The 23373-nt window shown below is 45.8% G+C and overlaps 1 protein-coding gene across 1 annotated transcript in view; it reads right to left on the reverse strand.

The window, feature by feature from the left end:
• The window catches only part of popdc1 (popeye domain cAMP effector 1), a 91933-nt gene that overhangs the window by 44365 nt on the left and 24195 nt on the right, over positions 1–23373 (reverse strand). The window contains exons 5-6 of the mRNA XM_070884243.1: positions 17691–17946; positions 14143–14267 (exon numbers count right to left, since the gene is read on the reverse strand). Of these exons, the coding sequence (XP_070740344.1) occupies positions 14143–14267; positions 17691–17946 (381 nt within the window). The remainder of the gene's footprint in view (positions 1–14142; positions 14268–17690; positions 17947–23373) is intronic.

The following is a 23373-nucleotide window of genomic DNA, read 5'->3' on the forward strand; positions in this document are numbered from 1 at the left end:
TCAGAATCCCATTCCTGCTTTACCTCCATACCCCTTGATCCCTTTAGCTCTAAGGGCCACATCGAACTCCCTTTTGAATATATCTAGCGAACTGGCCTGAACAACTTTCTGAATGAAGAAGTTTCTCCTTATCTCGGTCCTAAATGGCTTACCCCTTATCCTTGGACTGTGACCCCTGGTTCTGGACTTCCACAACATCGGGAACATTCTTCCTGCATCTAACCTGTCCAGTCTCGTCAGAATTTTATATGTTTCTGCGAGATCCCCTCTCATTCTTTTAAATTCCAGTGAATATAAGCCTAGTCGATCCAGTCTTTCTTCAGATGTCAGTCCTGCCATCCTGGGAATCAGTCTGGTGAACCTGCGCTGCACTCACTCAATAGCAAGAATCTTCTTCCTCAGATTAGGAGACCAAAACTGTACACAATATTCAAGGTGTGGCCTCACCAAGGCCCTGTACAACTGCAGTAAGACCTCCCTGCTCCTATACTCAAATGCTCTCGCTATGAAGGCCAACATGCCATTTGCCTTCTTCACCGCCTGCTGTACCTGCATGCCAACTTTCAATGACTGATGTACCATGACACTCTGGTTTCATTGCACCTCCCCTTTTCCTAATCTGCTGCCATTCAGATAATATTCTGCCTTCGTGTTTTTGCCACCAAAGTGGATAACCTCACATTTATCAACATTATACTGCATCTGCCATGCATTTGCCCACTCACCTAACCTGTCCAAGTCACCCTACAGCCTCTTAGCATTGTAGGGGAGGACGAAAATCCCCTCATTTTACCCAGAAGGAAAAGGGCTGTGGGATCAGTCTGTGCTGTGAATTGAAACCGATAACAGTTTGACCTTGGCAGAGCAGTGATTGGACGGGGGAGGACACCGGGGGGGGGGGGGGGGGGGGGACCAATGGTGAGACAGAGTCAGCCCGAAGCATGGGGCTTTCAAGCCAATGGGAGAGCACTTGCTCGAAAACTGGGACTGTCTCACAGCCATTATCGGACTATTGTCTTCCCCATGTTTACACTATGGAAGGAAATGGCTACAGGAGGCCAACCCAATTAACACCTACTCAAACCTTGAGTAGGTTAGGAAAACTGAATTGAAGGATAATTATGCAGACATTTCGAAACCAGGGAACCCAAAACAACCCAAGGGCCTATACAATGGCTACAGGAAGCCAATGCAATCAACACCTACTCAAACCTTGAGTAGGTTAATATCAGTGGAAAAACCCGCAATAATCTAAAGCTGCTGCATTTTTCAAAATCACAAAGTCCACCAATGAGAAGAATCGACTTCAGCAGGAGAGGCGGACTGGATCTGGCTATAAAAAAAGGGTTTCTGACGTAGGAGGGGGGGGGGGGGGGGGGCGGAGAAGGGAGTGGATTTTCCCTGCCCTCGTCATCCAACAACCACAACCAGCAAGATTCTCGACACTGAAGGAAAACCAGTGTCCGAAGACACCGAAGATAGAAGAAACAAACCACCAGACTGCAGAAGGCATAGTAGTGAGTATAACCTCTGGTCCCCGCAACTCCCAACTCAGTTAGGCCAGGAAAGGTGGGAGGTTGGGCATTGTACTGCTAAACTTGTGTAAAGATTTTCATTGTGTCCGTTTAGTGGGATTTAGGGGGATTGTTTTGTTGGTGTATTGCTGTTTGTTGAGATACACCTTGTCAAATAAATTGGAAGCCTAAAGTTCCTCTTGGAATCACCTTGTCTCAGTTTTATTGTATTACATCTCCTGATCGTGAGTCTTATGTCAGAACCGTGTAAGGGAAGCTAGGAGCGCCTCGAAAACGATCAACTGTGTGTCACAGGCTAGGGAAGAAGGGGTTAGGAGTGTTTGACACTCATAGGTGCCTCACAGGCTAGGCATAAGCTGTGGGGACGCACGAGTCTCCAAACCCCCCTTCATAAGCTGTGGACACAGTCTCTCCAGGGGTGCTCTTGCAGCACTCAGGGTACCTCACAGGCCAGGCATAAGCTGTGAGGGCAGAAGCCCAGAGAGAGACACCCAAGGCACAACAACACTCCCTGAGAAAACCCCTTACAGCATCCTCCTCACAGCTCACACTGCCACCCAGCTTAGTGTCATCTGCAAACTTGGAGATATTACATTCAATTCCTTCATCTAAATCATTAATGTATGCTGTAAATAGCTGGGGTCCCAGCACTGAACCTCACGGTACCACACTAGCCACTGCCTGCCATTGTGAAAAGGACTCGTTGCTTCCTGTCTGCCAACCAGTTCTCTATCCATGTCAATACATTACCCCCAATACCATGTGCTTTAATTTTGCACACTAATCTCTTGTGTGGGACGTTGTCAAAAGCCTTTTGAAAGTCCAAATAGACTACATCCACTGGTTCTCCCTTGTCCACTTTACTAATTACATCCTCAAAAAATTCGAGCAGATTTGTCAAGCATGATTTCCCTTTCATAAATTCATGCTGACTTGGACCAATCCTGTCACTGCTTTCCAAATACGCTGCTATTACATCTTTAATAATTGATTCCAACATTTTTCCCACTACCGAATCACAGAGTTAATGAAAAAGAGGTAGAGGAGGTCTCAATTACAGCACAAATAAAGTAATTTGAGAGGAAACCAGATAGCCATGAACCCATCTTTGGTGGGAGGCCATATCATCGCGATCTGCTTAGAAATATATTTAATACAGACAGAAACTGGTTTGTGCATACACTGGCTTTTCATCTATCTGACCTGGGTCCAAATCCAGCCCAGCTTGATGAGATGATAGTGTTGTGTTCCGAACACAGATGAGACTGCACACAGGGAGGGTAAAGTAACAGTGACCTTAGTCTTTATTAAGACACTCCAGAGTGAGTAACAGGCCTTGGGGGCTGGCTTATATACAGTGCTCCCAAGGGATGCAGGGATCCCTTGGGACTTCAGGGGATGCGCTCCCTGGTGGCAGAACATGGGAGTGCATGCTTTACAGATACATATCACTCCCCGCCCAAAGTCAAAGTGAAAACTATTTACAAGGTGAGGCGGTTGGGAGCCTTTCTTTCCTTGGTGGACCGCCTCGGTACAAATGTCTGTTCTGGTATGTTGGCTTTGCCCTCGCTGGGCTGGTGTGTTGGTAGCCCTGCAGGGCTGCTGGGTGAGCCTGGCCTTGCTGGGCTGTTGAGCGTGATGGGTTCAATTTCCTGGTCCGGCGTGGTATCGTTGATCCTTTGGGTGTGTGTTGTGGGCTCGAAAAAGGTGGTGTCTGCTGTGGGTTGTTCAGGGCAGTCTGTGAACCGCAGCCTCATTTGGTCCAGGTGCTTTCTGCAAATTTGTCCATTGTCTAGTTTGACGACAAACACCCTATTCCCTTCTTTAGCTATCACCATGCCCTCGATCCACTTGGGACCATGTCCATAGTTTAACATACACAGGGTCATTCAGGTCAATTTCCCGTTACACAGTGGCGCGGCCATCGTTTACATTTTGTTGCTGCCGCCTGCTCTCTATCTGATCATGCAGGTTGGGGTGAACCAGCGAGAGTCTGGTTTTAAGTGTCCTTTTCATGAGTAGCTCAGCCGGGGGCACCCCTGTGAGCGAGTGGGGTCTCGTGCGGTAGCTGAGCAGTACTCGGGACAGGCGGGCTTGGAGAGAGCCTTCTGTGACTCGTTTGAGGCTCTGTTTGATTGTTTGTACTGCCCGCTCTGCCTGCCCATTGTAGACTGGTTTAAACGGGGCCGAGGTGACATGTTCGATCCCATTGCGGGACATGAATTCTTTAAATTCGGCACTGGTGAAACATGGCCAGTTGTCACTGACCAGTATATCAGGCAGGCCATGGGTGGCAAACATGGCCCTCAAGATTTTAATGGTGACGGTGGCCGTGCTTCCCGACATTATTTCACATTCAATCCATTTTGAAAAAGCATCCACCACCACCAGGAACATTTTACCGAGAAACGGGCCCGCATAGTCGACATGGATCCTCGACCATGGTCTGGAGGGCCAGGACCACAAACTTAGTGGTGCCTCTCTGGGCACGTTGCTCAACTGAGCACATACGCTGCATTGCCGTGCACAGGACTCTAAGTCAGAGTCGATACCGGGCCACCACACGTGGGATCTGGCTATCGCTTTCATCATTACTATAACCGGGTGTGTGCTGTGGAGATCCGAGATGAACGTCTCCCTGTCCTTTTTGGGTAGCACTACGTGGTTACCCCACAACAGGCAGTCTCTGCCTGAATGGACAGCTCGTCCTTTCGCCGCTGGAACGGCTTGATTAGCTCTTGCATTTCAACAGGGATGCTGGCCCAGCTCCCATGCAGTACACAGTTTTTTACTAGGGACAGCAGAGGATCTTGGCTGGTCCAAGTCCTAAACTGGCGGGCCGTGACAGATGATTTATCATTTTCAAACGCTTCCATGACCATCAACAAGTCTGCAGGCTGCGCCACCATCAACAAGTTTGCAGGCTGCGCCATTTCCACCCCCGTGGTGGGCAATGGTAGCCGACTGAGAGCATCCGCACAGTTCTCGGTGCCTGGCCTGTGGCGGATGGTATAGTTATACGCTGATAGCGCGAGTGCCCACCTTTGTATGTGGGCTGAGGCATTAGTATTTATCCCCTTGTTTTCAGCGAACAGGGATATGAGGGGCTTGTGATCGGTTTCCAGCTCAAATTTGAGGCCAAACAGGTACTGATGCATTTTCTTTACCCCGAACACACACGCTAATGCCTCTTTCTCAATCATGCTGTAGGCCCTCTCGGCCTTAGACAAGCTCCTGGCAGCATAGGCGACAGGTTGCAACTTCCCCGCAATATTAGCTTGTTGTAATACACACCCGACTCCGTACGACGATGCGTCACATGCTAGCACAAGTCTTTTGCACGGGTTATACAATACAAGCAGCTTGTTGGAGCATAAAATGTTTTTGGCTTTCTCAAAAGCAATTACTTGTTTTTTTCCCGATACCCAGTTCTGACCTTTACGCAATGACACATGTAGGGGCTCTAAGAGGGTGCTTAACCCCAGTAGGAAGTTACCAAAATAGTTCAGGAGTCCCAAGAACGACCGCAGCTCCATGACGTTCTGTGGCCTGGGCGCGTTCCTGATAGCCTCTGTCTTGGCGTCTGTGGGCCGAATGCCATCCGCCACGATCTTTCTCCCCAAAGCTCCACTTCTGATGCCATGAAGACGCATTTCGACCTCTTCAGCCGCAGCCCTACGCGATCCAGTCGCTGGAGGATCTCCTCCAGGTTTTGTAGGTGCTCGACGGTGTCCCGATACGTGACCAATATGTCGTCCTGAAAGACCACCGTGTGTGGTACCGACTTGAGTAGGCTCTCCATGTTTCTCTGAAAGATCGCTGCAGCCGACCGAATTCGCAGAAATAGCAGCGAACCCGGAGACTGGGAGAAATTTAGAACTCAGCAGAGGAGGACAAAGGGTTTGATTAGGGCAGGGAAAATGGAGTACGAGAAGAAGCTTGCAGGGAACATTAAGACGGATTGCAAAAGTTTCTCTCGATATGTAAAGAGAAAAAGGTTAGTAAAGACAAATGTAGGTCCCCTGCAGTCAGAATCAGGGGAAGTCATAACAGGAAACAAAGAAATGGCGGACCAATTGAACAAGTACTTTGGTTTGGTATTCACTAAGGAGGACACTAACAAAATTCCGGATATAAGAAGGGTCAGAGGGTCTAGTAAGGAGGAGGAACTGAGGGAAATCCTTATTAGTCGGGAAATTGTGTTGGGGAAATTGATGGGATTGAAGGCCGATAAATCTCCAGGGCCTAATGGACTGCATCCCAGAGTACTTAAGGAGGTGGCCTTGGAAATAGCGGATGCATTGACAGTCATTTTCCAACATTCCATTGACTCTGGATCAGTTCCTATCGAGTGGAGGGTAGCCAATGTAACCCCACTTTTTAAAAAAGGAGGGAGAGAAAACAGGGAATTATAGACCGGTCAGCCTGACATCGGTAGTGGGTAAGATGATGGAATCAATTATTAAGGATGTCATAGCAGCGCATTTGGAAAGAGGTGACATGATAAGTCCAAGTCAGCATGGATTTGTGAAAGGGAAATCATGCTTGACAAATCTTCTGGAATTTTTTGAGGATGTTTCCAGTAGAGTGGACAAGGGAGAACCAGTTGATGTGGTATATTTGGACTTTCAGAAGGCTTTCGACAAGGTTCCACACAAGAGATTAATGTGCAAGGTTAAAGCACATGGGATTGGGGGTAGTGTGCTGACATGGATTGAGAAATGGTTGTCAGACAGGAAGCAAAGAGTAGGAGTAAATGGGTACTTTTCAGAATGGCAGGCGGTGACTAGTGGGGTACCGCAAGGTTCTATGCTGGGGCCCCAGCTGTTTACACTGTATATTAATGATTTAGACGAGGGGATTAAATGTAGTATCTCCAAATTTGCGGATGACACTAAGTTAGGTGACAGTGTGAGCTGCGAGGAGGATGCTATGAGGCTGCAGAGCGACTTGGATAGGTTAGGTGAGTGGGCAAATGCATGGCAGATGAAGTATAATGTGGATAAATGTGAGGTTGTCCACTTTGGTGGTAAAAACAGAGAGACAGACTATTATCTGAATGGTGACAGATTAGGAAAAGGGGAGGTGCAATGAGATCTGGGTGTCATGGTACATCAGTCATTGAAAGTTGGCATGCAGGTACAGCAGGCGGTTAAGAAAGCAAATGTCATGTTGGCCTTCATAGCGAGGGGATTTGAATACAGGGGCAGGGAGGTGTTGCTCCAGTTGTACAGGGCCTTGGTGAGGCCACACCTGGAGTATTGTGTACAGTTTTGGTTTCCTAACCTGAGGAAGGACATTCTTGTTATTGAGGGAGTGCAGCGAAGGTTCACCAGACTGATTCCCGGGATGGCGGGACTGACCTATCAAGAAAGACTGGATCAACTGGGCTTGTATTCACTAGAGTTCAGAAGAATGAGAGGGGACCTTATAGAAACATTTAAAATTCTGATGGGTTTAGTCAGGTTAGATGCAGGAAGAATGTTCACAATGTTGGGGAAGTCCAGAACCAGGGGTCACAGTCGAAGGATAAGGGGTAAGCCATTTAGGACCGAGATGAGGAGAAACTTCTTCACCCAGAGAGTGGTGAACCTGTGAAATTCTCTACCACAGAAAGTTGTTGAGGCCAATTCACTAAATATATTCAAAAAGGAGTTAGATGTAGTCCTTACTACTAAGGGGATCAAGGTGTATGACAAGAAAGCAGGAATGGGGTACTGAAGTTGCATGTTCAGCCATGAACTCATTGAATGGCGGTGCAGGCTAGAAGGGCCGAATGGCCTACTCTTGCAACTATTTTCTATGTTTCTATAATTCCAAATGGGCATCTGTTGTAGATGAACAGTCCCTTATGCGCGTTGATGCAGGTGAGGCCCTTCGAAGACTCCTCCAGCTCCTGCATCATGTAGGCCGAAGTCAGGTCGAGCTTGGTGAACATCGTGCCTCCTGCCAGCGATGCAAATAGGTCGTCTGCCTTCGGTAGTGAGTATTGGTCCTGTAGCGAGAAACGATTAATAGTTACTTTATAATCGCCGCTAATCATGAACGTGCCATCGCTTTTGAGTACTGGAACAATCGGGCTGGCCCACTCGCTGAATTCCACTGGGGAGATGATGTCCTCGCATTGCAGCCTGTCCAGCTCGATTTCCACTCTCTTCCTCATCATGTGAGGTACCGCTCGCGCCTTGTAGTGAATGGGTCATGCCTCTGGGACCAAGTGGATCCGCACCTTCGCCCTGGAAAAGTTTCCAATGCCTGGCTCAAAAAGGGAAGGAAATTTGTTAAGAACCTGGGTAAATGAGGCCTCATTGACATGTGATAGCGCTCGGATGTCATCCCAGTTCCAGCGGATTTTGCCCAGCCAGCTCCTTCCAAGCAGTGTGGGGCCATCGCCCAGGACAATCCAGAGTCTCAGTTTGTGCACCGTGCCCTCGTAGGTGACCTTGACCATGGCGCTGCCTAGGACAGTGATAAGCTCTTTGGTGTACATAGAAACATAGAATATAGGTGCAGGAGTAGGCCATTCGGCCCTTCAAGCCTGCACCACCATTCAATGAGTTCATGGCTGAACATGCAACATAAGTGGACATTTTGTCGAAAATGTGTGCACCCCGTGTACTTCAGCATCTGCCTCCTCTCTCTGAGGCTCGAAATTGCTTTGGTCCACCATGGACCGATCTTCCTCTGCCATGTGGTGGTTAGTAGGTTTTGCAGAGCTTGTAGCTCGTCTGCAAGCTCGTTGGAGGTGCCCCATTGTTCCACAGCTCTTGCAAACATACTCTTTGAAGCGACATGAATAGGCTGAATGGAAGGCTCCACAACGCCAACAAGTTGTGAATTGCCTTGCATTCATCCTTTGTTGCGGACTCTGAGTCATCTAGGTCACCTGAGGCCTGCTGGCAGTTGCAGACTCGTTTCTGCCCTGTACATTTCTGCTCGCAAACACAGTTCCAGTTAATTTATGAACATTGCTAGCACTTGTGTGCTGAGAGATTTCTTTGGCGTCATCACTGGTGGACATAAATGCCTGTGCTATCGCAATGGCCTTACTGAGGGTCGGTGTCTCTGCAGTCAAAAGTTTTTGTAGGATGGTCTCATGGCCAATGCCCAGTACAAAAAAGTCTCTGAGCATTTGCTCCAGGTAGCCATCAAACTCACATTGTCCTGCAGGTCGCCTTAGCTCGGCGACGTAGCTCACCACTTCCTGACCTTCAGATCGCTGGTACGTATAGAACTGATACCTCGCCATCAGCACGCTCTCCCTCGGGTTAAGATGCTCCCGAACCAGTGTACACAGCTCTTCATGCGACTTATCTGTGGATTTCACCGGAGCCAGAAGATTCTTCATGAGCCTGTAGGTCAGTGCCCCGCAGACCATGAGGAGGACCGCTCTCCTTTTTGCAGCGCTTCCTTCTCCGTCCAGCTCATTGGCTACAAAATACTGGTCTAGCCGTTCAACATAGGCTTCCCAGTCCTCACCCTCCGAGAACTTCTCCAGGATGCCCACAGTTTGCTGCATCTTTGCGTTGGATTCGTATACTCGTCGCCAGTTGTTGAGTTCCTAACACAGATGAGACTGCACACAGGGAGGTTAAAGCAACAGTGACCTCAGTCTTTATTGAGACATTCCAGAGTGAGTAACAGGCCTTAGGGGCCGGCTTATATATAGTGCTCCCAAGGGATGCTGGGATCCCTTGGGACTTCAGGGGATGCGCTCTCTGGTGGCAGAACATGGGAGTGAATGCTTTACAGATACACAACAGATCGCTTCCTCTGTCTGCTAGCAAGGACCTATGTATATGGTCCACGTCTCTGAGCCATACAGGAGGGTGGGTATCATTACAACCCTGTAGTCCATAAGCTTGGTGCCAGATTTGAGGGCCTGATCTTCGAACACTCTCCTCCTCAGGCGGCCGAACACTGGAGGCGGTGTTGAACTTCGTCGTCGATGTCTGCCCTTGCTGATAATAGGCTCCCGAGGTATCGACGACGAGGTTCAACACCGCCTCCAATGCAGCTTAAACTATAAGTCAATATAATGACAGTTTTTAATTTATTCAGGTAACATGATAACCCAGAATGTGATTTATGATCAAAAATTCTTACAAAATATATTTTTTTGTACATTAAGCTTACTGAAAAGTATAGTTGGTACATGATAATGCCAAATAGTTTAGTAGTTGGCAGTGGTTCTAGTAATTTTAGCATCGTGAATTTTGCCAACATTTAGCTGGAGATCTTGAAAATCAGATAAGCAGTTGTAAAGAGTTGCAACAGCATCCACCCCACTACCTCCCCCTCTGCCACCTCTAAACTTATCTTTATTATGAAGCCCACCGCCTGCTTCTTGAAGCCCCTTTTCTCCCAATTCCTGAATATCCAGTTCCTCAGTCCTATACTCTGTTCCTTTGACACTAGCATACATTTATTTCCAGATTCACAAACTCCACCTTCAGCAATCCATCTTTAGCAATCATGCTACAGCCCTCAGGAACTCTTGACTCTCTATGGAGGCTGAATGATAGAGCTGATTTATTGGTATACAAATGAAACTCCACTTATGTTTCCAGAGGATGTCACTGGGGATTAGTGTGTAAATAATGAAAAGCACATGGTCAAAGATGGAACCGGGTTACACAAGAAGTGACCATGCACCCATGACATAAGAAGCCATTGGAGACGATGTAGTGTCCATGATGTGATGGGTAGAATTGAAACCATAAGTGAGCTGTGTCATGAATGTGATTTTGTTGGTCGTTTTCTTTGGTGCCCATGCACTCTCTTCTGGGTAGCTCTGGGTTTCATTCTGGATCGTGTCCGCTTCATCATTTACATGCTATCCCTTTGGGACATCATCCAGAAACATAACTTTCACATGTGTATTGGCACCTGCGGAAGAGCCTGGTCTCCAGTTGTCTTGCACCCCCTTGCCACTGGACCAAGACCTTGCTCCGTCAAGCCAGTGTGGTGGCTGGTGTGCAACGGCCACCCCAAGTTAAAAGAATTCACGCACAGGCATCTTCCATCGTTTAAAATGAGTTCACCAGTCACCAGAGTACTCATTTTAAGTGTGGAAGCAAGTCATCCTCGACCCCGAGGGACTGCCTATGATGATGTGAAATGGGTTCAGGCAGTCTCAATCCAGTGGGCTTATAGCACACAGTCAATTCGCTAACGACTGACAACGTTACCCAGGCAAGCCCAAGGACAGTTGATGAGAGAAATGGAAAAATGCCACACTAATGCTCTCCTGATGCTGTAACTGAGCCACTGTAACTGTGGTATACCTGACCTGGGAGTGCTTAATGCTGTCATTGAATGCCTGAAGTGGAAAGCATTGCATTACGCAGCATGAGCATCCCTACATCGATGAGCTTAAAAAAAAGTGGATCTGATGCCAGATCCCAATTAAGACTTTAGTGATATCTAAGGCAATGACAGATGTTTCATTCAACTGTTCAAGAACAGAGAGTTACGGAGATGCATTACATAAACACCATGATGACCAGTGGAATGATTATGCTGGAACTTTCAAAGTGAAGAATAATTTGACAGTAACAGTAGCTTTCAACAGTTTAGAAAGTACCGATGTAAAGCAGCAGAGCCATATTTAGAAGGGCGAGTGGAGCAACGTTGTTATTGGACAAAAGTGAACAAGAATTTCCTTTAATAAAACGCATTTAGCAGTTCTAATAGTGGATTTACAGAAATTACAAGCAGAAGATAATGTTGGCTTGAGATGCCTCAGACTGATCAAGACAGGTAAAAAAGGCAACATTTTTAAAGAGCCAACAGAACAGGCATGAACCAAGATATAGAGGAGAGAGAGAAATAAAAGCTGCAATGCAAACTGGAATGATGTATTTGCTTGACTGCCACAGATGTCGCTAACTGGTGAAAATTATTTTATAAATTACAGAAGTAAATAGCTGTATTTTTATTTTAAAAAGGCATTTTTTCCAAAAATGGACAACAAGAAATCTCCTCCCAACCCTCCAGCCCAAAGTGACTACCCTCCCCTGAAGTATAGCATCTGGCCATTCAGCATGATCAAGATGACAAGCACGAGCACAGAATTTCACCACATGGAGAATCAAGCTTGTTTCTTGTCATTCTATATCACAAATTCGTTAGAAAAAGGTGTAGTGCCAGAGGACTGGCGGATAGCGAACGTAATAACTATATTTAAGAAGGGGGATAGAACATGTCCAAGGAATTATGGACCAGTCAGCTTAACATCGGTGGTGGGAAAAATAATGGAATCCCTGCTGAAGGAGAAAATAGGAAAACATCTAGAAGCTAATAATGAATATAATAATGAATAGTCAGCATGGATTTCAAAAGGGGAAAGTCTTGCTTGACCAACCTCATTGAATGTTTTGAAGAGGTAACAGAGAGAGTAGACAATGGCAATGCAGATGATGTCATTTATCTAGATTTTCAAAAGGCCTTCGATAAGGTACCCCATAATAGACTGCTGAATAAGGTCAGAGAATGTGGAGTCAGGGGACAAGTAGCAGAATGAATAACTAACTGGCTCCAACACAGAAAGCAGAGAGTGGGGTAAAGGGTAGCTATTCACATTGGCAGAAAGTGGGTAGTGGTGTTCCACAAGGATCAGTGCTGGGACCACTGTGGTTCACAACTTACATTAACGGTTTAGACTTTGGAATCAAAAACATAATTTCTAAATTTGTGAATTACACCGAGTCAAAACTGAGGAGGACTACAACAAATTACAGTAGAACATTAATAAACTTGCAGAATAGGCATATAATTGGAAAATTATGTTCAACACAGATAAATGTGAGGTATTACATTTTGGTAGGAAGAATAGGAGATCAGATTTTACATGGAGGGTGTAAGTCTAGCTGGGTTAGAGGAACAAAGGGATCTGGGAATACAGATACACAAATCACTAAAAGTTGTGACACAGGTTCGCAAGGCCATAAAAAAAGCAAACCAAGCACTAGGGTTTATTTGTAGAGGTATAGAAGCAAAAAGATGGGAAGTTATGCCAAACCTGTATCGTACCTTGGTTAGACCACACTTAAAATTCTGCATAGAGTTCTGGTCCCTATATTATAAAAAGGATATAGAGGCACTGGAGAGGGTGCAGAGAAGATTTACAAGGAGGGTGTACGTATCTCGCAAGGATGAACAGGCTGGGTCTCTTTTCTCTTGGTAAAATTAGGCTGAGGGGTGACCTAAAAGAAGTCTTTAAAATTATGAAAGGTTTTGATAGAGTGGATAGAGAGAGAATGTTTCCACTTGTGGGGACGAGCATAACTAGAGGTCATCAATATATGATAGTCACCAAGAAATCCAATAGGGAATGCTGAAGAAAATTCTTTATCCAAAGCGTGGTGAGAATGTGGATCTCGCTACCACAGGGAGTGGTTGAAGCAAATAGTATAGATGCATGTAAGGGGAGGGAGAAGGGGCTAGAGGGTTATGCTGATAGATTTAAATGATAAAAGACGGGAGGAGGCTCGAGTGGAGCATAAACGCCAACATGGACTGATTGGACCGATTGGCCTGTTTCTGTGCCACATATCCTATGTACTGGAGCTTCACCCTACTGCAGTTCTTTTTGATGATTCTAACAACATAGGAACAGGAGTAGGCCATTTAGCTCCTCGAGCCTGTTCCGCCATTCAGTGAGATAATGGCTGATCTGTGACCTAACTCTATATACCCGCCTTTGCTCTATATCCCTTAAGTTAACAAAAGTCTATCAATCTCAGATTTAAAATTAACAATTGATCTAGCATCAATAGCCATTTGCAGAAGAGAGTTCCAAACTCCGACCACCCTTTGTGTGTAGAAATATTTCCTAATTTCACTCCTGAAAGGTCTGGCTCTACTTTTTAGCCTATGGCCCCAGTCCTAGAATCCCCAACCAGCGGAAATAGTTTCTCTCTATCTGTTCCCCTTAATATCTTGATTCCACTTCAAGGAAGCAGATATCTGTATTAACAAGAGCCCTGGGCATTGAGTGAGCTGCAGTATTATCTTAAAGTCAAGATTAATTAGCTGAAAAATCTTCCCGTTAGCATATTTGGAACCATAAGAATAGTTTTCTAAGAGGAAGTCTTGCCATTAATACTCCTCCCTTTAAAAAAAACTTTAAAAGATTATTTTTAAATCGAAACAATTTCTCTCCATAAATGCAGCTTAAAAATTTGGTTTAATTTCTTCCACCCATTAGGGAACAATCCAAACCCATGAGGCAGCTGTTCACGTATCGTCATATTTCTCAGCCAAAAGAGAGCTGTTCCTCTGATGTGTCACGTCTACCGATGGGTAGTTATTGGTTGTTGTACTGGATGCTGGTTCCACCCAGTGCTCTGATGCAATTTAAGAAGTTCAGTACCGGGCAAAGAATTTACACTTAAACGATCAGAAGTAAACAGCCAAGGAATGTAATTTTCACTGCTGGCACACTGGTTAACGTATTCATGTGACATTCCTTTTGGCACTCTTTTAATGCAGTTGCTAACCTGTTCATATCCTAAAATAGCACAAAACGGGATCCTGGGTGAATGCATTAACCAGCGCTTTAACAGAGGAAATTAAACCCCAGAAAGAGTGATTCTATACTTACAGGCCTCCTTTTGTACACCAGATAGAGAAAATGCATCATGTTGAGAGTAAGAAACAGAGAGTTCCAGATCAATATGTCTAAAGCACATCGATAAAGCACTGCCCACACAATGAAGAGTGCACAACCTGTGAATGGAAAAATCAAATCTAGTCAACCTAAAATTCCCCGTCACAGAAACATAGTCTTTAGAGGTGCAAAGTACAAGAAAAATATCTAAATTTGAGTAAAAATATTGAAAATGCATAGCTTTCAATTACTATAGAGGACGTAATTATACAAATTCTTAATGCACCTATTATCTCTGCTATTTTAACGGAGATAGTAACCCAGTTAAAATAAATGATAAGATCACCAGCAGTCATTTTCAGGCTATACAGAATAATAGATAACTGGCAGTGAGTTAGAAGAAAGTAATTCAATCAAGCAGTTCTTCTCACATCACAAACAATCAGAACACTAGAGCTTTAATTACCACCTTAAACTTGTTGCTGTACATTTGCAATTGTTTTAATATACATGATTTTCAATCTCACTAGAAATACCAAAAAGGAGAAATAGAAACATAGAAAATAGGTGCAGGAGTAGGCCATTCGGCCCTTCGAGCCTGCACCGCCATTCAATGAGTTCATGGCTGAACATGCAACTTCAGTACCCCTTTCCTGCTTTCTCGCCATACCCCTTGATCCCCCTAGTAGTAAGGACTTCATCCAACTCCTTTTTGAATATATTTAGTGAAATCTTCAGATACTGCTTGATGATATCATTACACATCAACCAGAACACTTCTTGTTACATTGAGCCAACCCAAATAAATAGTTATGTGGCAGGTTGAGCTCTGATGAAAAGTTAATTGACCTGGAACGTTCGAGAGCAATCTTAACTTAACTTGCCAGGTGGGAAATCCACTGGATCAGGTAGAACGCCTGTTTTACACTCCACCCAATATTTCTCTCTATCGATTTCAATGAAAAACGGGCAGGGTGTAGAAGCAGCGATGCACCCGATCCCATCAGTTTCCCGATGGGCAGGTTAGGTTAAAATGATCCACGTTCTCCACAGATGCTGCCTGATCAGCTGAATGTCGCCAACATTTTCTGTTTTTATTTGAATTATATGGCGGATTGAACTCATGAGATATGGTACGACAGCTGAAAAAGTAATAAAAGTGACCATGACAAAGAAATTGCAAACCCATTACTTAACTGGTGCTACATTATACCAATTTAAAAAAATCAGAATGTAACAAGATAGCGGCAATTTAGAAAGAAGGTGTGGCAGACGCATGTGGTAATGTGATCAGTATTTTCACAATTGAAAGCTTTCAACACTAGCCTTGGTGTATTCTTTTTCTACAACCTGAGATACCATTGTGAAAAAACTGTGATTTTTGATTATGAAATATAGAAGTATGAGAAATATTGGCCAGTGCACATGTGTAGTAAACTACAGTATATAATTGAGTCCACTCACAGTTACTCCAGGTGAAGGGTATAGCCCCAAAATTGCTGGCCGGTCACGCATCATCAGAAGTGTGCATTTTAAAACTCCAGCACTCCACCCCCCCCCCCCCCCCACCCCAACCCCACCCCCCCCCACCCCACCCCCCACCCCCCCCCACCCCAACCCTGTCTGAAGTCCCAGGGTCAGCAAATTTATATATTTTGGTTGGTTGCTCATGCCATTTTGGCACAACTGGGAGCACCTATTTCAGTGAGAGGAATTTAACTGCAGCACTTTGCCGGATCGTAGCGGGGTGGCCCAGCCAAATGATGCTCACACGAGAAAGGCTTTCAATTTGCCACCTCAAGAAACAGTCACATGCAAAATCCCACCATAAAGATTGCTAGGCCCCATTTACACCAGGAGCTTAGTCCGGGCACACATTGTGTACCTGCATGAAGCAGGTGCACAGATCACTGGGCCACATGAAGCAGCATTTAGGATGTCCAATGTCATCCCATCAGCCCTGCCTCTTCCACTATCTACACCACAAGAGGAGATGAGGGGAAATACACCCTGCCCACATACAGTGCTAATTTTAATCAGGGCAAAAATGGAAGGAAACGTGGCAGAAACAGGTTCCACTCCATAATTTCACTAATCCACCCCAAGATTTCTTGATTTTCACACTATTAAAAACCGCAGGAATTACTGACCCCACAGTTTTAACAGCTAAAACATCTCATTAAATTTCTATAGAAGCCATAGTCCGCATTCATAGAAGTTTAACATTACTAAATATAGAGGTGAGTCTGGGAGTGAAAATTCAAATAAATGCTACCTTCAATAGTTTTCGACTTGCTTTGAAAGCTGTCCTGTGATACAAAAGTTCCATTTGCTGACACTTAATCACCTGAATCATGCCACGGAGAAGACAAACTTCCATACCAGGTAGCAGTAACTGCTGAGAAAATGGCCAACCAGGTTTGATACGAGCATGCAACATGACAAGTATTAAAATCGCAGCGTATAACATTATATAGTTTCTGTTAAATTCTGCGTTATTCCACCTTCCTTCAGCCATCGGCTTTGTCTGGTCTCCCATGTCATTTGCCCCGTCCCACGTCTGGCTTTCCATTGACCCCTGTGGTCTCCATTCCTCACATATCCTTCTAATCTGCCTTTTCGAGACCCCGACATCCCTAGCACAATCTTCGAATTCTCAGCATGCCAATATCTGAAATAGCAGCTTTGCCACTGTACATTGTATCCACTGACACACTGTACTCAATGCCACAGGATCGCCACCAGGCTTTGTAAATGCATCTGATGAAGCTAAATTTGAGGCATGCCTTTCCCCACACCCAAAGCTGTTGATTTTCAGAATAGATGACTGACTATGTCCAGAGAATCCAAGTGCATTCTGTGGTATCATTAATTTAGAAGGAAGTCGATGACGAGATGGAGACAAGGAGAATCCACTCAGCTCATCTTCATTATTGATTATTTAGTTTGACATCGTGAGCCGCCCCGACCTGTGTGAGAACACCACCGCAGGTCAGGGCTAATAGAGCTGGAGCGCCAGGCCCTGGAATATCGTGGCGGAGGAGCGGCGAATGAGGGTACGGGGCCCAGAAGAGCCGAGGGCCCAGGGGCAGCACGGACCTGCCCACACTGCGATATGTGTGCGCACTAGGTCCGTGCAGCACAGCAGGTCTCCAGTCGTCCTGGTTAATCCTTGCCACAGGGTTAAAAGCCTAGCTCTGTCAAGCCCGTGTGGTGGCTGATGTGCAACGGTCACCACACGTTAAAAAAAATCCACGCACAGGCATCTTCCACCCCCTCGACTGGAGTTCAGGACTGGAACATCGGGTCCTTCATTGAAACATCTGTGAACTCTCGTGGGAGAAGTCATCCTCGTTCGAGGGACCGCCTATGATGATGATAATGATTATTACAGAGTCGGCACACAACCCCTTTGGATTTAGGGCACATTGTTACTACCCAAGAGTCCTGCTATGAATTGCTGTATCACACTATGCATTCTCAGCAGCAGGTTGACCCAGATCTTTTCCCTCTCCCCTACTCTTCACACACACACTACTTACCTATGCTTATTATACCACGGAGAAGTATCATGTGGACCTTAACGGTGGTGGGAATGAGCAGCCCGACAGCGAAACAGAGGTTGGCGATGTGAAAGATCAAATGGTGGATTTCCTTCCAGTTGTCGCAGCTGTCGGTCTGGTTGGAGAGTGAGTCCATCCCATTACTGAAACCATAGTCCAAAGTGCTAGAGGAGGTGTTCACCAAAAGCAAGCTGAACGTCCAGGGGTTATCGGGTGTAACATTCATTCTGCAAAGCTTAAAAAACATTGAAAAGAAATATATCAACATTGATATTGTTCTCCTTAAAGCAGAGAAGGTGGAGAGGAGATTTGATAGAGGTGTTCAAAATCATGAGGGTCGAGGCAGAGTAGAGAGAAACTGTTCCCATTGGCAGAAGGGTCGAGAACCATAGATTTAAAGTAATTGATCGGAGGTTTAGTGGGACATAGATGTAAAGTAATTGGGAGGGAGGGTTAGAGGGGAATTGAGGAGAATTTTTTTCACCCAGACGGTGGTGGGGGTCTGCAAGTCACTGCCTGAAAGCGTGGTAGAGGCAGAAACCCTCACCACATTTAAAAAGTACTTGGAAATGAACTTGAAGTGCCGTAACCTACAAGGCTATGGACCAAGAGCTGGAAAGTGGGATTAGGTTGGATAGCTTTGTCGGCTGGAACGGACACGATGGGCCGAAATGGCCTTCTTCGTGCTGTAAGCTTCTATGAATCCATGAACCAGAGGACACAGATTTAAGATGATTGGCAGAAGAACCAAAGGCGACATGAGGAAAACTTTTTTTATGCAGCGAGTGATTAGGATCTGGAATTCACTGCCTGGGTGGTGGAGGCAGACTCAATTGTGACTTTCAAAAGGGAATGGATAAGTATCTTAAGGGAAAAAAATTGCAAAGCTAAGAGGAAAGGGTGGGGGAGTGGGACTAGCTGAAGTGCTCTTGCGGAGAGCCGGCACGGGCTCGATGGGACAAATGGCCTCCTTCTGTGTTGTAACAATTCTATGATTCAATGGTGTGCCAGGACTGGTGACCACAGTGCAGAGCTCGAGGAGGGGCTGCCAATTTTTGCAGCAAACCTTTTAATACATTTTCAACACACAAAAAAGGGTTACGGTTCTAAAAGCTACTACTGGAAATTAGGTTTTAAAAAAAGAGGTGGAAAGCATTCAAGTTGCAAACGCATGCAACTTTACAACGCGTTCAAATAAGCGACTGTTGCAAATGGTCACTTTTAAATTGCAGGTTTGCAATCTCTGTGTCGGGTAATCGAGGCGGGCTTTGCGGATCCACATTGAGCGAGGGTGGTTTGTGCTGACCGGGGCAGAGGGAGAGGGATCCCAGTCCCCCCCTGGTAAAGGCCAGTCGGTGACAGTCCAGCCTCCGCATGTTGTCCATGTTTCCTCCCTCATTCCTCACATCGGCACCGCCCCAAACACCGATTGATCGCGACTAATCGGATACTAATCGCTACAATCCTCACCCGTATCGTGGGTTAGAACAGCCCCCACCCCCACACACACAAACACCTCAAAATCAACGCAGATTTCCCCCTCTCCCCTCTGCCTGGGCGCGGTGCCCTCGCAACTTTCCTTCCAAATGTATCCGCCGGGATCCGTGCTGGGAATTCTCCGAATAACTAATACACGGGGAGGGGCGCTTAGGGGGAGAAACTTGACTAAAAAATACACACATACCTGGCAGCAGCCCCCGACACTTGGAAAGTTTCGGGAGAATCAAACAAATCCGCCCGCAAGCAGCGGCTTCGCTACCAAATTGCAGAGGGCACGGGAGGGAGACTGGTGAACAAATACCTCTAGTGCGCGACACTGAGCATTGACTAAAATGGACATGAGCGCTGCAGGAGGCAGGCAATGGAGCCAGCGCTGATTGACAGGCACTGCCGCTCGCGCGCACTGGAGCCAGCGCTGATTGACAGGCACTGCCGCTCGCGCGCACTGGAACCAGCGCTGATTGACAGGCACTGCCGCACGGTCACACTGGAACCAGCGCTGATTGACAGGCACTGCCGCACCGTCACACTGGAACCAGCGCTGATTGACAGGCACTGCCGCTCGCGCACACTGGAGCCAGTGACAGGCACTGCCACTCGCGCACACTGGAGCCACGCTGATTGACAGGCACTGCCACTCGCGCACACTGGAACCAGCGCTGATTGACAGGCACTGCCGCTCGCGCACACTAGAGCCAGTGACAGACACTGCCGCTCGCGCACACTAGAGCCACGCTGATTGACAACACTGCCGCTCGCACACACTGGACCCAGCGCAGATTGGGAGGCACTGCCGCACGGTCACACTGGAGCCAGCGCTGATTGACAGGCGCCCCCCAGCGCCACTACCACATGCTCACTGGCGCGGTGCAAGCAGCAGCGGCGACACTCTCACTGCACCGGCCAGCAAAACACCTGGCTCAGTACAGGTAGGGCAGTCATAGAAGATAGAATCATAGAAATTTATGGCACAGAAGGAGTTCATTAGGCCCATCGTGTCTCTGCCAGCCCGCAAAAGAGTTATCCAGCCTAATCCCATATTTGGTCTGTAGCCTTGATTTAAGTTTCGGTAAAAGTTTATTTGAAAATGTGTGGGTTCCAGTGCCCGTGCCAAAAGGGGGCACGTGATTTAATGTTCTGCTTTAAAATAGTTGTAGGTTCCCGCACTTCAAGTACGTTTTAAATGTGATGAGGGTTTCTGCCTGTAGCACCCATTCAGTCAAATATTAACCAACTTCAAAATAAATGTAGCTGTGGGTTATGTACAGCTGGGAAGTTGTGTTAAACACTGTGAAATATGAAAAACCTTCTCCTCAATTCCCCTCTAATCCTTAGAACATAAGAACATAAGAAATAGGAGCAGGAGTAGACCACCTGGCCCTCAAGCCTGCTCCGCCATTTAATAAGATCATGGCTGATCTGATCATGGACTCAGCTTCACTTCCCTGCCCGCTCCCCATAACCCTTTATTCCCTTATCGCTCAAAAATCTGTCTATCTCCGCCTTAAATATATTCAATGACCCAGCCTCCACAGCTCTCTGGAGCAGAGAATTCCATAGATTTACAACCCTCTGAGAGAAGAAATTCCTCCTCATCTCAGTTTTAAATGGAAGGCCCCTTATTCTGAGACTATGTCCCCTAGTTTTAGTTTCCCCAATGAGTGGAAATATCCTCTCTGCATCCACCTTGTCGAGCCCCCTCATTATCTTATATGTTTCGATAAGATCAGCTCTCATTCTTCTGAACTGAAATGTGTATAGGCTCAACCTATCTTCATAAGTCAACCCCCTCATTTCCGGAATCAACCTAGTTAACCTTCTCTGAACAGCCTCCAATACAAGTATATCCTTCCTTAAATATGGAGACCAAAACTGTACACAGTACGCCAGGTCTGGCCTCACCTATGCCCTGAACAGTTATAACAGGATTTCTCTACTTTTATACTCTATTCCCCTTGCAATAAAGGCCAACATTCCAATTGCCTTCCTATTACTTGCTGTACCTGCATACTAACTTTTTGTGTTTCATGCACAAGGATCCCCAGGTCTCTCTGTGCTGCAGCACTTCACAATTTTTCTCCATTTAAATTATAATTTGCTTTTCTATTTTTTTCTGCCAAAGTGGATAACCTCACATTTTCCCATATTATACTCCATCTGCCAAATTTTTGCCCACTCACTTAGCCTGTCTGTATCCCTTTGCAGATTTTTAGTGTTCTCCTCACAATTTGCTTTCCCTCCCATCTTTGTATTATCAGCAAACTTGGCTACATTACACTCGGTCCCTTCATCCAAGTCATTAATATAGATTGTAAATAGTTGAGGCCCCATCACCAATCCCTGCAGCACCCCACTAGAATCATAGAATCATAGAAGTTTACAGCACAGAAAGAGGCCATTTCAGCCCATCGTGTCCATACCTCATCCCACTTTTCAGCTCTAGGTCCATAACCCTGCAGGTTACGGCACTTCAGGTACACAACCAGGTACTTTTTAAATGTGATGAGGGTTTCTGCCTCTACCACCCTTTTAGGCAGTGAGTTCCACACCCCCACAACCCTCTGCGTGAAGAAATTTCCCCTCAAAATCCCCTCTAAACCATCTACCAATTTCTTTAAATTTATGCCCCCTTGTTGTTGACCCCTCTGCTAAGGGAAATAGGCCCTTTCTATCCACTATATCTAGGCCCCTCATAATTTTATAAACCTCAATGAGGTCTCCCCTCAGCCTCCTCTGTTCCAATGAAAACAAATCGAGCCTATCCAATCTGTCCTCATCGCTAAGATTCTCCACGCCCGGCAACATCCTCGTAAATCTCCTCTGTACCCTCTCCAGTGCAATCACGTTCTTCCTGTAATGCGGTGACCAAAACTACATTCAGTACTCCAGCTGTGGCCTAACCAGTGTTTTATACACTTCAAGCATAACCTCCCTGCTCTTGTATTCTATGCCTCAACTAATAAAGGCAAGCACGTCGTATGCCTTTTTAACCACCTTATCTACCTGGCCTGCTACTTTCAGGGATCTGTGGACATGCACTCCAAGGTCCCTTTGTTCCTCTGCTCTTCTCAGCATCCTACCATTTAATGTGTATTCCCTTTCCTTGTTAGCCCTCCCAAAATGCATTACCTCACACTTCTCTGGATTAAATTCCATTTGCCACTGTTCTGCCCACCTGACCAGTTGATTGATATCTTCCTGCAGTCCACAGCTTTCTTCTTCATTATCAACCACACAGCCGATTTTATTTTCATCTGCAAACTTCTTAATCATACCCCCTATATTCAAGCCTAGATCATTGATGTATATCACAAAAAGCAAGGGACCGAGTACTGAGCCCTGCAGAACCCCACTGGAAACATCCTTCCAGTCGCAAAAAAACTAGTTACTGTTACTGTTACTGTTTGCCAACCGGAAAATTACCCATTTATCCTGACTCTGTTTTCTGTTAGTTAGCCAATCCTCTATCCATGCTAATATATTACCCCCAACCCCATGAACTTTTATCTTGTGCAGCAACCTTTTATGTGGCACTTTATCGAATGCCTTCTGGAAATCCAAATACACCACATCCGCTGGTTCCCCTTTATCCACCCTGCTCGTTACATCCTCAAAAAACTCCAGCAAATTTGTCAAACATGATTTTCCTTTCATAATGCCATGCTAACTCTGCTTGATTGAATTATGCTTTTCCAAATGTCCCGCTACTGCTTCTTTAATAATGGACTCCAGCATTTTCCCAACAACAGATGTAAGGCTAACTGGTCTATAGTTTCCTGCTTTTTGTCTGCCTCCTTCTAACTATTACTGTAAATCTATGACCCCTAGATATTGCCCTCTCCGCTATTTGCAGGGCATATTTCCACTTTTTTATTTTGTTGTGGGGGAGTGGGGAGGGGCGGATGGGAGCAACCATACTAAGAATATCCAGGGCCCCTTTTAAATATTGACCTTTCCTTCATATTATAATTAGAAGGTTCATGTGTTTTCCATAATGTTGTTTAAAAGGTATGATTCACCATTTTTAACAGCAGATATCAAACAAGAAGCATTTAACCAATCATTTTAATTCAATGCCTGAAGACTTTTTTTGTAGAATGGGCAGGTAGGTGTTGGAGTTTAGTCATGTTGTAAATCATAAAAAATTCAGTCATGGGGCTTG

This window comes from Pristiophorus japonicus, chromosome 7 (assembly GCF_044704955.1).
Source record: "Pristiophorus japonicus isolate sPriJap1 chromosome 7, sPriJap1.hap1, whole genome shotgun sequence".
Classification (NCBI taxonomy): domain Eukaryota; kingdom Metazoa; phylum Chordata; class Chondrichthyes; family Pristiophoridae; genus Pristiophorus; species Pristiophorus japonicus.